The 12,970-nt window shown below is 16.7% G+C and overlaps 3 protein-coding genes across 3 annotated transcripts, besides 9 other annotated features; 1 reads left to right on the top strand and 2 right to left on the bottom strand. All coding sequences in view use genetic code 6, as the record gives it.

The window, feature by feature from the left end:
• Window positions 1-87: 87 nt before the first annotated feature.
• Window positions 88-129: a microsatellite.
• Window positions 130-323: 194 nt separating this feature from the next.
• Window positions 324-373: a microsatellite.
• Window positions 374-616: 243 nt separating this feature from the next.
• Window positions 617-689: a microsatellite.
• A 111-nt stretch (window positions 690-800) lies between these two features.
• Window positions 801-2,558, top strand: IMG5_147260 (kelch motif family protein, putative; the record flags this gene model as incomplete). The annotated part of the gene is made up of 3 exons (XM_004031047.1): window positions 801-1,033; window positions 1,074-1,654; window positions 1,699-2,558. The coding sequence occupies 3 exons, from the start codon at window positions 801-803 to the stop codon at window positions 2,556-2,558; spliced, it is 1,674 nt and encodes a 557-aa protein (XP_004031095.1).
• A 312-nt stretch (window positions 2,559-2,870) lies between these two features.
• On the bottom strand, window positions 2,871-4,063 carry IMG5_147250 (hypothetical protein; the record flags this gene model as incomplete). Its single annotated transcript, XM_004031046.1, has 4 exons — window positions 2,871-2,989; window positions 3,042-3,333; window positions 3,391-3,880; window positions 3,921-4,063. 4 exons carry the CDS (start codon window positions 4,061-4,063, stop codon window positions 2,871-2,873), a joined length of 1,044 nt encoding a protein of 347 aa, XP_004031094.1.
• Window positions 3,059-3,129: a microsatellite.
• A 669-nt stretch (window positions 4,064-4,732) lies between the features above and the next one.
• Window positions 4,733-4,779: a microsatellite.
• Window positions 4,741-4,778: a microsatellite.
• Window positions 4,780-5,231: 452 nt separating the features above from the next.
• Window positions 5,232-5,289: a microsatellite.
• Window positions 5,290-6,531: 1,242 nt separating this feature from the next.
• Window positions 6,532-6,582: a microsatellite.
• Window positions 6,583-10,214: 3,632 nt separating this feature from the next.
• IMG5_147240 (viral a-type inclusion repeat protein) lies at window positions 10,215-12,884 on the bottom strand (the record flags this gene model as incomplete). The annotated part of the gene is made up of 2 exons (XM_004031045.1): window positions 10,215-10,924; window positions 11,014-12,884. The coding sequence occupies 2 exons, from the start codon at window positions 12,882-12,884 to the stop codon at window positions 10,315-10,317; spliced, it is 2,481 nt and encodes an 826-aa protein (XP_004031093.1). The 3' UTR covers window positions 10,215-10,314.
• Window positions 10,941-11,006: a microsatellite.
• Window positions 12,885-12,970: the final 86 nt, after the last annotated feature.

The raw sequence follows: 12,970 nt of genomic DNA, 5'->3' as shown, positions 1-12,970 counted from the left end.
TATTCATTAAAATCTTTTTATTCTTTTGTAACAGTTTTGTATTTTTACTTTTTGATTTTTTTATTTAATATATTTATTTTTTCAAGATTATATTATTTATTATAATTTTATATATATTTCTCTATAATTAATTTATTTTTTAAATATTTTCTTCAATATTTATAATTAATGAGCTAATTAATTTTTTTTTTTTGAATTATTGAATTAATAAAGTTATTGTTTTTTATTATGAAATAAATTTTATTTATTAATTTAGTTTTGCAGCTATAAATAATATAAAATGGTTTTATTTATTAGTTTATTATTTTAAATTCATAAGATACTTTATTAATTTTATATTACAAATTTTATATAATATTTATTACATTTTTTAAAAAAAATAAAATAAAAAAAAAAAAAATTAATTAATTTAATAATTATAAAATGAGTATTATTATTATAAATACATAATATCTTTGATAATCTATTAATAATAAAACTTATATTTTGAATAAATATTTATAAATTTAAAAATAAAATTATTAAAATATTATATTTTTAGAATACAAAAAATTTATTTATTTAATTATATAAAATTAATAAATATATTTTAATTTTTTTTTTTTTTTTTTTCATAATATGTTTTAATAATTATTTTATATTTTATTTTTTTATATTCATTTATTTATTTTAGATTTTTAATATATTATAAAGAATTTTTATTAGTATAAAAAATAATTTATTTATTTTATATATATTTTATCCACAATTTATATTTTAATATATATAGAAAATTATAAAATAATTTTTATTTATTTGTAATGGCAAACAAACCAAGTGAATTTAAATTAAGGGTTATTGCAAATGAACATTTTTAATCGCCAATAAATCAAAAGCAGTCACCTATTTAAAATATAGTTGGCAGTTTTCATAACATAGTATAAGAAAACACAAATTTATAAAATAGCAAAGATTATAAATGGTCTGAATGTAAAATAATGGGAAACAATATTTAATCAAGATCTTGTTGTTCAGCTAATATTTATAATGATAGGTTATAATAAAATAATAATAATAAAAAAATATTAAAAAAGTTTATATATATATGGTGGTTATGAATTAAGTTGTGGAATTCTTTCTGATTTTTGGTAAATTTAATTAAAAGCCTAATAATATGTTTGGGAAAAAGTATAGGTTAAATCTTAAATAAATCCAGGAAAAAAAAAAGGTCATTCGACTGTTGTTTATAAAGATAAATTGCTCTTGCTCGGGGGTTTACATTAAATTTTATAAAGTAGTAGTTAGTTGTGGGCTTATGATTTTTTACAATCGAAATGGAGTTTATCATTAAAATAAGCTTTATAATATAATATTGATTCGCATAATTCTATTTTAATAAATAATAAATTATATGTTATGTTTGGTTATTTGAGCTAAATAGGATAATATTCAAATGCTATTTATTCTATTAATTTAGATAATTTTTAAACAGAAGAACTTTTTTCACTTGATTCTAAAAATTTAAAAAATTCTCCAAAAGGTAGAATAGATAGTTCAATATGTAGTATTAGAAATAAAATATATTTTTTTGGAGGATATACAGGATTAGCTAGGTTAAATGATTTATGGTATTTTGATTTAGAAACAAAATTATATTGTTAAGTTAATTTAAATAGTTAAATAAATCCTATGGTTATTTAAAATAATATATTTTTAAAGTAATAAAAATTATATTATAATAGTTAAGAAGTGGGCATATAATTTTTAGTTTAGACAATTATATTGTTTTGTTTGGTGGAATTTATATTATAACATGGGAGTTAGATGATATTTTTATCTTCGATAGTGAAAAAAGTATATGGATTTAAATAGATTAATATTCAGCAAGATCAAAAGAATGTTCACCATTAATAAAATTAAATATTGATAGTGATTCTGAAGAGAGAACGAATTTAAAAACAAAAAGAAATCAAAAAAAATATAACACATATGCTTCTTTTTCACCTTCAAAAAGATTTACTAAAAAGTAATAATTAAATATTAATAAAAAATCAGATTCACTAAATTATTTAGAAGATTAAAATTTCGAAGCTTTTAATTGTTTTTCTCCTTAACATTTGCCTTCAAGCCCTACAAAAAGTGTGACTGAACAAAAGAGGAAAGAATTTAATTAACGAAAAATGAAAATGCTCAAAAATTTTGAAATTCCTTCTGATAAATTAAGCTTATACAGAGATTTGTCACCTACATCTGAAGCAATTAAAAACACTTTAAATGGTTTTTTTATTTTTTAATAAAAAAATATTTATATTTAATTAGTTATTGGAAATCCTAGTAAAAATATAAATTAATTTGCAAAAAGTAAAGTATGCAAATTTAATTAACCGTTAAAAGATTAAACAAATTTAATTGTTGGAAAAAAACCATGTGCAAGGGATGGACATAAGTGCGATTTTTATGGAAAAGATAAATTAATTGTATTTGGAGGAGACAGACACAAAATGTCATTTAACGATATTCATATTTTAGATTTGAACTTACTTCTTTAATAATACAAATAAATAATCAGCAATATGTGAATTATATTTGGATTTTTACTTTTACTTTTGCTTTTATTTTTTATTTATTTTTATATTTTAAGTTAATTTTTTCATTTTAAAAAGTAATTTTTTCCATATAATTTAAATTCTTATTATTTTTAAAGGTTTATATGTATAAATTACATTTTAATTTTTTTTTTATACTTTCTATAATTAATTTTTAAAAACACAATCTAAAAAAATGGATTATGGTCTTTTTTTTGATTTAATTTTTTTAAAAAAATACAGAATAATAAAAAAATCATTCTACAACGTATTAAATTTAAATGAATAATTTTTCTAATACTTTTTTCAATTATTTAATTTGCCTTGTTTTGGTTTATCATTATCTTTTTTCATCATATCTAATATTTATTTAAAGTATTTAATTTAATTATTAACGTATTTTAACTTTGCCATTGCAATTTTAGCTTAAAATTAATAATAAATAAAAAACTAGTTATATAAAAATATGATTTTTACTTTTTTAATTATAATCATCTTATTCTTTTTCTTATTATTCATCTTAATCCTTTTTATTTTCTTTTTTATTCTTTTTTTTATCTTTTTCAGACCTTCTATTTTCCTTATTATCATTACTATCTTAAAAATAATCTAAATATTCATTTTTAAGCTTTTTCTTATCTTCTCTACTTCTATCATATTAATTATCGATTGCCATTAAAATTCTTCCTAAAGTTAAATTTTGAATTGAAGAGTATTTATTTTATTCTTCAACTAAATGTTAAATTTAATTTCTTTCATTAACCTTTTCCTAATTTTTAAAGAAAATAATTATAAAGAAATATTTTTATTTATATTTCAAATATACTTCTAATTTTTTCGTTTATTCCTTTATATCATTATTAAGTTGCAAAATTTCTTAATTTCTTTCTTTTTCAAATTAATTTGATTCTTATTTAAGAATTTCATATTAATGTTCCATAGCTTTATGTTTTTTATTCAACTCATTATAACTAACAGTTAATTTATTATATAATATTAGTATTTCTTTTACATCTTAATATTAATCTTCAGTTTTTATTACATTATCTAAATATTCTTCATATTTTTTTAATTTTGTTATTTTTTTATCCACCATATCTTAAAATTCTTATAAATCATTACATTAGGCTTTATACTCTTTTATTTCTTCTTCTTTCAACTATTTAGACTTTAATTCGTCCTATAATCTTTTTTCTGCTCTATTCTTCTTTGCTTCGTTTTCTTATAATAATTTGCAAAAGTTAATTAGGTTTGCTTAAACTTCTAAATCCCTATCTCTTATTTAATCTTCCTACTTTTTAAATATAGCTTCTTTTCTATTTTTAATTTCAATTATAAATATATATTTATTTATACTTTTTAAATTCTTCTTTCTATGATTCAAAAGCCTCGTTCACTTCATACATTTTTCTCCTTTTTTCTAAAAGCTTTGTTGCAGGAGAAACTGTATCAAATTAAATGTGGGAAGGTAATTTATTAGATTTTATTTTGTTAATCATTTTTATATTGAAATTTATGTATGATATATGTTTTTTTTTTAATAAAAAATAATAACAATTAATAAATTAATATTAAATAATATATATTTTGAAACTTAAAAATATTTTTTTTAAATGTGTTAAATTTTTTTTTATAATAATTTTTAGTTTATTTTTTGCTATTTTTTTATTGAACAATAAATAATTGTTTATAAAGAAATAATATTAATTCATTTATTAATTAAATTGTATTGCCTTCAATAAAATTTTAATTAATTAAACCAATATAGAAACTCTATCTTTATTTAATTATTCATACAAATATCCAGATTTTTAAACTAATAAATTAAACAAAATAATTATATTTTTGATATATATAAACAAAACACAAAAATATTAAATTAGATATTTTAAATTATAAATTTTTTTAAAAAACATAAATTTTTGAGATTAATACAAAAATAAATCTTTACATTAAAATGTTTTACAATAAATTAATTATTTTGTTATTTTAGTTTAAATATATATAATTCTAATTCTTTATTTATAATTATGGTAATAAACTCCTTCAACTTTTTAATTTTAAAATTTTATTTTTTATCCTCATCATCACTAATATCAATATTTAATTCTTTTAATACATTTTATTATTTTATACTTGACTTTTTCTTATTAGAATTTTATGCTATTAATTGATATATATAAAAAAATTAAAATTATATAAAATAAAAAATTAATACAAACTTCTTATTTCCTTATATCGTTTTTGTAATTATATTATTTTATTATTTATTTAAAAAAATTATTTTTTAATCGATTTTATTCTTCTTTACAATCTTCATATAATTGATAAAGAAAACTAACTTCTTATTTAAATTTTTCAAAATGATGAGCTTCTAACTATTATTTTTTACCTACCTCAATTAAATCATTATCACTTGTACATGAATAAAATTCTTGTGATTACTCTTCATCTTTTTCTTTATTATTTTCTACCATAAGTTCTAAAGTAGCACTTAACAGTAAATCAATTAATATATTTTTTTATTTTAATTCAAATTTTAATAACCAGCTTCATTCAATAAATTAGTAATTATCTATCTTTCTACTAAATATTATAATTCTATTTAATTTAAATTTTAAAATTTATTGGGTTTTGATTGAAAAAAATTTATTATTTTTACTTACTTTTAATATCAGAGTTATGAATTTAATTATCTTTAATATCAGAGTTAATAATTTTATTAATTTTTTATTAATTTATACTTTAATTAATATCAGATTTTTCAGAATTATTAAGAAGATATAAATCTGGGATATAATTTTTTTAATTATATTCTTATAAAATTTTATTTTAATTTTAAAATTATTTTTTATCTGAATTTATACAAATTTTACTTTCATCTCCTTAACTAAAACTATTGTTGTTGTATATGCTACTAACTTCTTAGCAATTTTATATTTCCTTATTATCTTTATTTTATTCATTAAATGTTTAATTTACAAAATTTTCATTTTTATATTCATTATTTAAATTTATAAATTAGCTTATTCTATTTATACAATTACTTTGATTTTATATTTATATATTTTCTTTTTAGTTTTCTATTTATGATTCACGGCTTTAATTTTCATCTAAATCGTCAATAAAACTTTGTCTCCTATCATAAACATTTGATTTTTTCATTTTAAATTCTTATCTTAATTTGCTATATCTTGTAATAAATTTATCAGAATTGAATTCTTCTTTATCATTTTTACTATTTTGCAAATTTTAGAGTTAATTATTTTATAAGTAATTCGTAAATTGTTAATCCTTTTAAATATTTTATATAAATTTATTCTCTTGATTTTTTTAATTTTCCTAATTTTTATCTAATTAATATAATTAATGTTTTTTTTAAAAAAAAATAATTTCATACCTTCGTCAATATCTTTATTTGCTTTACATATTTATATAGGAGTTTTTATTATATTAGTATTTTTTAAAATTTTCTTAGGAGGAGTTTATTCTTATCTTAACTATGAAATAAACTCTTAACTTATTCTTCTCATTTTTATTTTCTTAATTATATTAATTATTTATAAGTATTTTTTTTTTCTAAAATAAATAAAAATTGGCTAAATTAAATTTTTTAAATTTAATAGAGCATTTATAAAATAAAATTTATTTTTTAAAAAATAATATTATTACCTTTTTAGCAAGAAGACATTATTCTTAAATTAAAATTTAATGAGTATAAATGAAAAATAAAATATTTTAAAAGCGATTATAATTATATAAATTAATATTAAAAATTATTGTAATTATTTATAAATAATTTAAATAATTATTTTTTAATTACAAAAATTTTAAACTTTTTATTTAAAATAATATAAATAATAAGCTATTATTTTTTATAAATTAAATTTTTCAATTAAAAATATTACAAAAGTTGTAAAATTATATTTATTTATAAATAATATAATTTCGAATTTCAAAAAATTATTATATATATATGTATATATATAAATATATATATATATATATATATATTATAATTTTTTTAATTAAAATTATATAATTAGTTTAAATGATAAAGTAAGTACAGTCTTTCTTCTTTAAAAATCAACTTTTTAAGTTTTAAAATCTTTCTTTTTTTTCATCATATTCTATACTATTATTATTTAAATCATATTTCAAGATATTAGATTTTCTAACTATTTTTTAGCGTATTTTTTAATATACGTTTTGACTGTTTTTATCAATGCTTTCTGATAAGTTTCCTATAATATATATTTTTTTTTTAATTTATATAATTTTTCAAAAATATAATATAATACCATCCTAACTTTGAAAATTTTTTATACTTTTATTAAGTATTTTAAGATCTTAAGTAAATTTTTTACTTTAATCCTATTAGAAATTACATTAAAGTTAATTAATTAATTATATTTCTTATTTAAGTTTTTAGAAATATTTATTTTCAATTAATTCTTTAATGTTTATATCTATTTATTCTTACTTTTTAAAAATAAATTATTCTGATGATTATAAATTTTCTTTTTCATAATTAGATTTTTCAATAACTAATTATAATGTAATTTTCATCAAAATATCATTTATTAAATTTCTTTTTGATTCTTCTAATATCTGATACCTAATTTCAATTAAAAAATCTTTTATTTTTTATCTTATTAATTATGAAGAAATTTCTTTTTATAATTAATTTTCTGCTATTTAGCTTTCTTAAAATTGATGTTATTATTTTTAAAATTTTTATAAAATAGATAGATTTGATAATTATTAGCCCTATTCATATGATTCAGAATATTATGGATTATTTTTATTTTTTTAAGCATTTATTGGAGAAATATTTTAAATTTAAAAATATTTACTTTTTTCATTAATTTTACTTTAATTTAGTTCTTCTTAAATAACATCTTCTTACAATTCAAATTTTTCTGAATTTAATATACTATAATTGATATATTTATCATATAAAAAAGCGTTATTAAGTTATTAATTATCTTATATAATATAGTCTATTCGATTTTAGTTGAATGTTTAATTCATAAAATCTTATGATTTATTAAATGATTTTACGCCTTAACTATAGATTTTTATAGAAGATGAATTAGATGTGTTGTTTTAATCGTTTGTATTAAAAAATAAATTCTAACGTTTTTCTTCAAATAAATTAGACTTTCTTAGAAATTTATTTTATTTTTTATTGCTTAAACTTTATTTATTATAAATATTCTATATATGTATTTTTTCAAAATTTTCAATTTAATTAGTATTTTGACTATTTTTTTAAATTATGGATTACTATATTTCTATTAATTCATCTTTTTTTATATATTAGTGTTTTTGAAAATAAAGTATATTTTAATTTATTTACTCTTTTAATTTGGAGAGAATTTCGATATTTCAGAAGGATTTTATAAGTTATTGTCTTATTAAATGTATTATTATAACATACCTTCTATTCACTATTGCTAATTATTTTTATTTTTAATAATAATTAATTATACTAATATTTAGTATTAAATTTGGAACTAATTTTTTTTTTAAAATTATAAATATATATTTATTATATATAATGTTTTTGATTATACTTAGTGCTTTTATGTTCTTTTTTTATATATTTTAAGAATTTAATAATTATTTAAAAATTATTTCATATGTAAATACTAAATAATTGTTTTTAAAATATTTAATTATGTAATGAATAATCATTAATTTTAAATATTAAAAAAAAATTCTATAAATTTGATAAACTAAATTTCTTAATTTTTATAATAAGTGTTAATTTAAATTAAATTAAACATATTTTTTTTTATAATTATTATTTTATTTATTTTTTAAAAAATAGTTATTTTTTGTTTTTGAGTTAATATTATTTTAATATATGATATTTTAATAAACCCTTTTTAATTTTTATAATTATTCTTTTGATATTTTTTAAATTATAATACTTTAAAAAATTATATAAATATTAATTAAAAAATACAATTATGATGATGGAATCAATATAAAGTATATATTTTACTGAAGCATATATTAATTTAATAAGTTAACAATTTCCTTAAGATAGGAAATCATATTCTTAAATTTTTTCTGATTAAAAAAATAATTTAAATGAAAAAAGTTAATCAAATTAATAAAAATAAATTTATGTATAAGAAGGTGAAGAAAAATTTAAGCAAAGAATTGAGTTACATACGTAAATTGCCTAGTTAGATAAAAATTAAAGAAACCGTACAAGATTAACTTAAAGAAAACGTGATAAACGTTATAATTTTTAATAAATATCTATAAAAATGCTAAATTAATATTAGAATAAAAAACCTAATTGATATAAAAAAATTAAACTAATCCAAAAAATATTTTATTTAAAATAAAATATTAATTAAAAAAGTAAAAAAATTAGTATATTAGAATATTTATACTATATTTTTATTTTCATTAATATTAAAAAAATATTTTTTAAATTATTTTAAACAAACTTAAAATTTAACTAACTTTTCTGAAATATCTCATAATTTTTAGTTATATATTTATTGTATGATATTTTCGAGCCTTCTTTAATTTTATTATCTAAATAACTAATTGCTGTCTCTAATTGATCTTCTTTAAAATTCTTTAGTAAAAAGCTTTCTCCATACACTTCATATGGGCTATATATTCTTTTCCAATTTAAATTATTGATTCTTCTTTTTAATTTTTCAAATAATCCAATTTCAAAATAAGTATACTAACCATTTTTGAAAAACTGCAAATTACTTCACAAAATTCTGCAAAGGCATTTTCTTTTCCTAATATTTTTCTTTAAAATTATAAAAATTATATATTTCATGAAGCAAATTATCTAATTTTTTATAGGTTAAATATTTTTAAGAACTTTAAATATAATTATTATAGAAATTTTATTATTTCTTTTAAATTTATTAATTTTGTTATTAATCGTTAATTATTTTTAGTTTTTTTGCTTGAGATTTTTTAATTATTTTTTATATATTTATTATTATTTCTTAATATTATTTAAACATTTTTATTTGTTATTTTTTTTTAGATATACTATAGGTACTAAAAATTTTTAACCTTATGTTTAAGATAAATTAAATTTAAAAATTTTAGTTTATATTAACTTTACTTTTAGTTTTAAAGCCTTCTTTTTCAAATTTTAAGGATTTTAATGCATTTTTTTAATATTTATTTTAAAGTTATATACTTACTTTTATACAATTAGAATTTTAAATGGAATTGTTTTATTTAATTTTTTAAAACTTTTAATAAATAATAATGTGCATTTTATTTTATTAGTGTTAATATATATGAAGGTAAAAAATCTAATAATTTTATATATATATATATAATTTATATAATAATTTTTTGTATATGTAAAACAAAAAAATATTGTTTATTAAATTAATTCATTTATAAAATATAATATCTAAAATTTATTAAATTTATTTAAATTTATAAGTTCAATTATTTTTAAATACTAAAATGTATTTATTTATTTTCAAAAATTTGAGAAATAAATTAATATATATAAAAATTATTATAAACTTAATAAATTATAAATATAAAATATTTTTGTTTAATAAATAAAAGAAACCATATATTCTAATAATAAATATTTAAAAATAAAAATAATAAGTTTTTAGATAATGACAAAAAAAAATCTAAAAACATGATATATTTTTCTTTATAAATCAAATTAAGAGATTTATCAATATCATATTTTTTAAGAAAATTTAAGATCTCCACTAGAGTTTTAATATCAACCACCTTAATCACCTTAAGAATATTAATATTAGACTGATTAATACTATTGAGGTTATTAAACATTAGTAACATAATAACTAGAAGAAATTTATTATCTATTAGGAGATTAGCTTATAACTACTTGTTTACTAGATCTTCTAACAACTTCAGATTCACCTCCTCCAACTTATATAACATTTGTTTAGGTAATAGATCTTCTTACATCATCACTTGATCTCATGACAGAGTCTGTTTGTTTAACTGATTATCCACCATATCTTAATTATTCAATTAATGCAGCTTAGTAGGCTATTCTTTCAAGGAGCAAGCTCATTTTTTCTTACATAATTATAGAACCAGAAGTTGAAGTTTCCAATTCTCTAATTTTTGTAGTGAGGGAGGCATTTAAACTGTTTAAATTTGAAATTTATTATTATAAAGATTAAATGTTAGTTTCTTTTTCTGAAACAACGACTTAGAGGTTTTATTATTGATATGAAGATTATTCTAAATGAAGATATTTACTCTACCATTGTTAGATTTCACGCTCTCGGATAGTTACTAATTGTCTTAAACTTTCATATTAGGATGATTATGCTCTTAATGTGTATATTTCTTATTCGTATCTTATAAAAAAATTAAATATATTATATATATATATATATATATATATATATATATTATATATATATATATATATATATATATTCTATACTATTTAATTTTGTTATTCATCTATTCAATGGTTTAAGTAAATACAATTATTCTTTCTTCTAGTGTTTTAATTTAAGAAATTTTATATTCCATTTCATTAACTTGTTTAGAACGTTTTACTCTATCTTCTTAGTGTTCATTTGTTTAGATCATTAATTCTTCAATTCTTTTTCTTAATTATTAATTGTTAAGTTCACATTCTTACAATTTAGCCTAATAAATTATAACTTAAGCATTTGATTATTCTAGTTAGACAACTCTAGTTCTTAATTCATTTACTTCTTTTTCTCTCATTGAGATTATTTCAGTTAATCTTGTAATTTCTTATTTGCTTGCTCCAAAAGAATTAATTTAAACTTAATAATTAGATATTTCAGTCCTTACAGATCTAATTTCATTATCTTTATTAATAATCAGTGCATTCAAGCTTTCAATTTATTGAGCTAATTATTAAATTTTACTTTCATATAATTAAATCTATCTTGAACTATTTTCCAATTAAGCTACTCGGCCTCTTAAATCATTATTCTCTCTTTCTCTAACAGATATTATTTCAGTAAGTCTAGTAATCTCTTATTTAGAAACGCCAACTTAATTAATTTAGATTTAATATTATGAAATTTCAGATCTAACGGTTCTTAATTCATTTTCTTTATTAACAACTAAGCTATTTAAGCTTTCAATTTACTAGGTAAGTTAATTAATTCTACTTTCATAAACAGGAATATTAGCCTTGCTGCTTTCATACTCACTTATTTTAATTCTATAAGAGTTAATTTCCTATTCAAGTTAAGAAATTCTTTTTTAAGATAATTCTAATTATTAACTCATTTTTACTATTTTTTCTTCTTATATTTAAATGTTTGTAATATAATTTTAGATATCACCTTCTCTCTTAGATCTCTTTACTAATTCATTACTATGTTCATTGACTTAGATCATTAATTCTTCAATTCTTTTTCTTAATTATTAATTGTTAAGTTCACATTCTTATAGTTTAGCTTAATAGACGTTTATTTATGAATTCGATTATTCTAGTTAGACAACTCTAGTTCTTAATTCATTTACTTCTTTTTCTCTCATTGAGATTATTTCAGTTAATCTTGTAATTTCTTATTTGCTTGCTCCAAAAGAATTAATTTAAACTTAATAATTAGATATTTCAGTCCTTACCGATTTGAGCTCATTGTCTTTATTAATAATCAGTGCATTCAAGCTTTCAATTTATTGAGCTAATTATTAAATTTTACTTTCATATAATTAAATCTATCTTGAACTATTTTCCAATTAAGCTACTCGGCCTCTTAAATCATTATTCTCTCTTTCTCTAACAGATATTATTTCAGTAAGTCTAGTAATCTCTTATTTAGAAACGCCAACTTAATTAATTTAGATTTAATATTATGAAATTTCAGATCTAACGGTTCTTAATTCATTTTCTTTATTAACAACTAAGCTATTTAAGCTTTCAATTTACTAGGTAAGTTAATTAATTCTACTTTCATAAACAGGAATATTAGCCTTGCTGCTTTCATACTCACTTATTTTAATTCTATAAGAGTTAATTTCCTATTCAAGTTAAGAAATTCTTTTTTAAGATAATTCTAATTATTAACTCATTTTTACTATTTTTTCTTCTTATATTTAAATGTTTGTAATATAATTTTAGATATCACCTTCTCTCTTAGATCTCTTTACTAATTCATTACTATGTTCATTGACTTAGATCATTAATTCTTCAATTCTTTTTCTTAATTATTAATTGTTAAGTTCACATTCTTATAATTTAGCTTAATAGACGTTTATTTATGAATTCGATTATTCTAGTTAGACAACTCTAGTTCTTAATTCATTTACTTCTTTTTCTCTCATTGAGATTATTTCAGTTAATCTTGTAATTTCTTATTTGCTTGCTCCAAAAGAATTAATTTAAACTTAATAATTAGATATTCAGTCCT

This window comes from Ichthyophthirius multifiliis (genome assembly GCF_000220395.1).
Source record: "Ichthyophthirius multifiliis unplaced genomic scaffold scaff_1120509251137, whole genome shotgun sequence".
In the NCBI taxonomy this organism is placed as follows: Eukaryota; Ciliophora; class Oligohymenophorea; order Hymenostomatida; genus Ichthyophthirius; species Ichthyophthirius multifiliis.
Note: the sequence above shows the minus strand (reverse complement) of the source record. Positions and strands in the feature narration are given on the sequence as shown.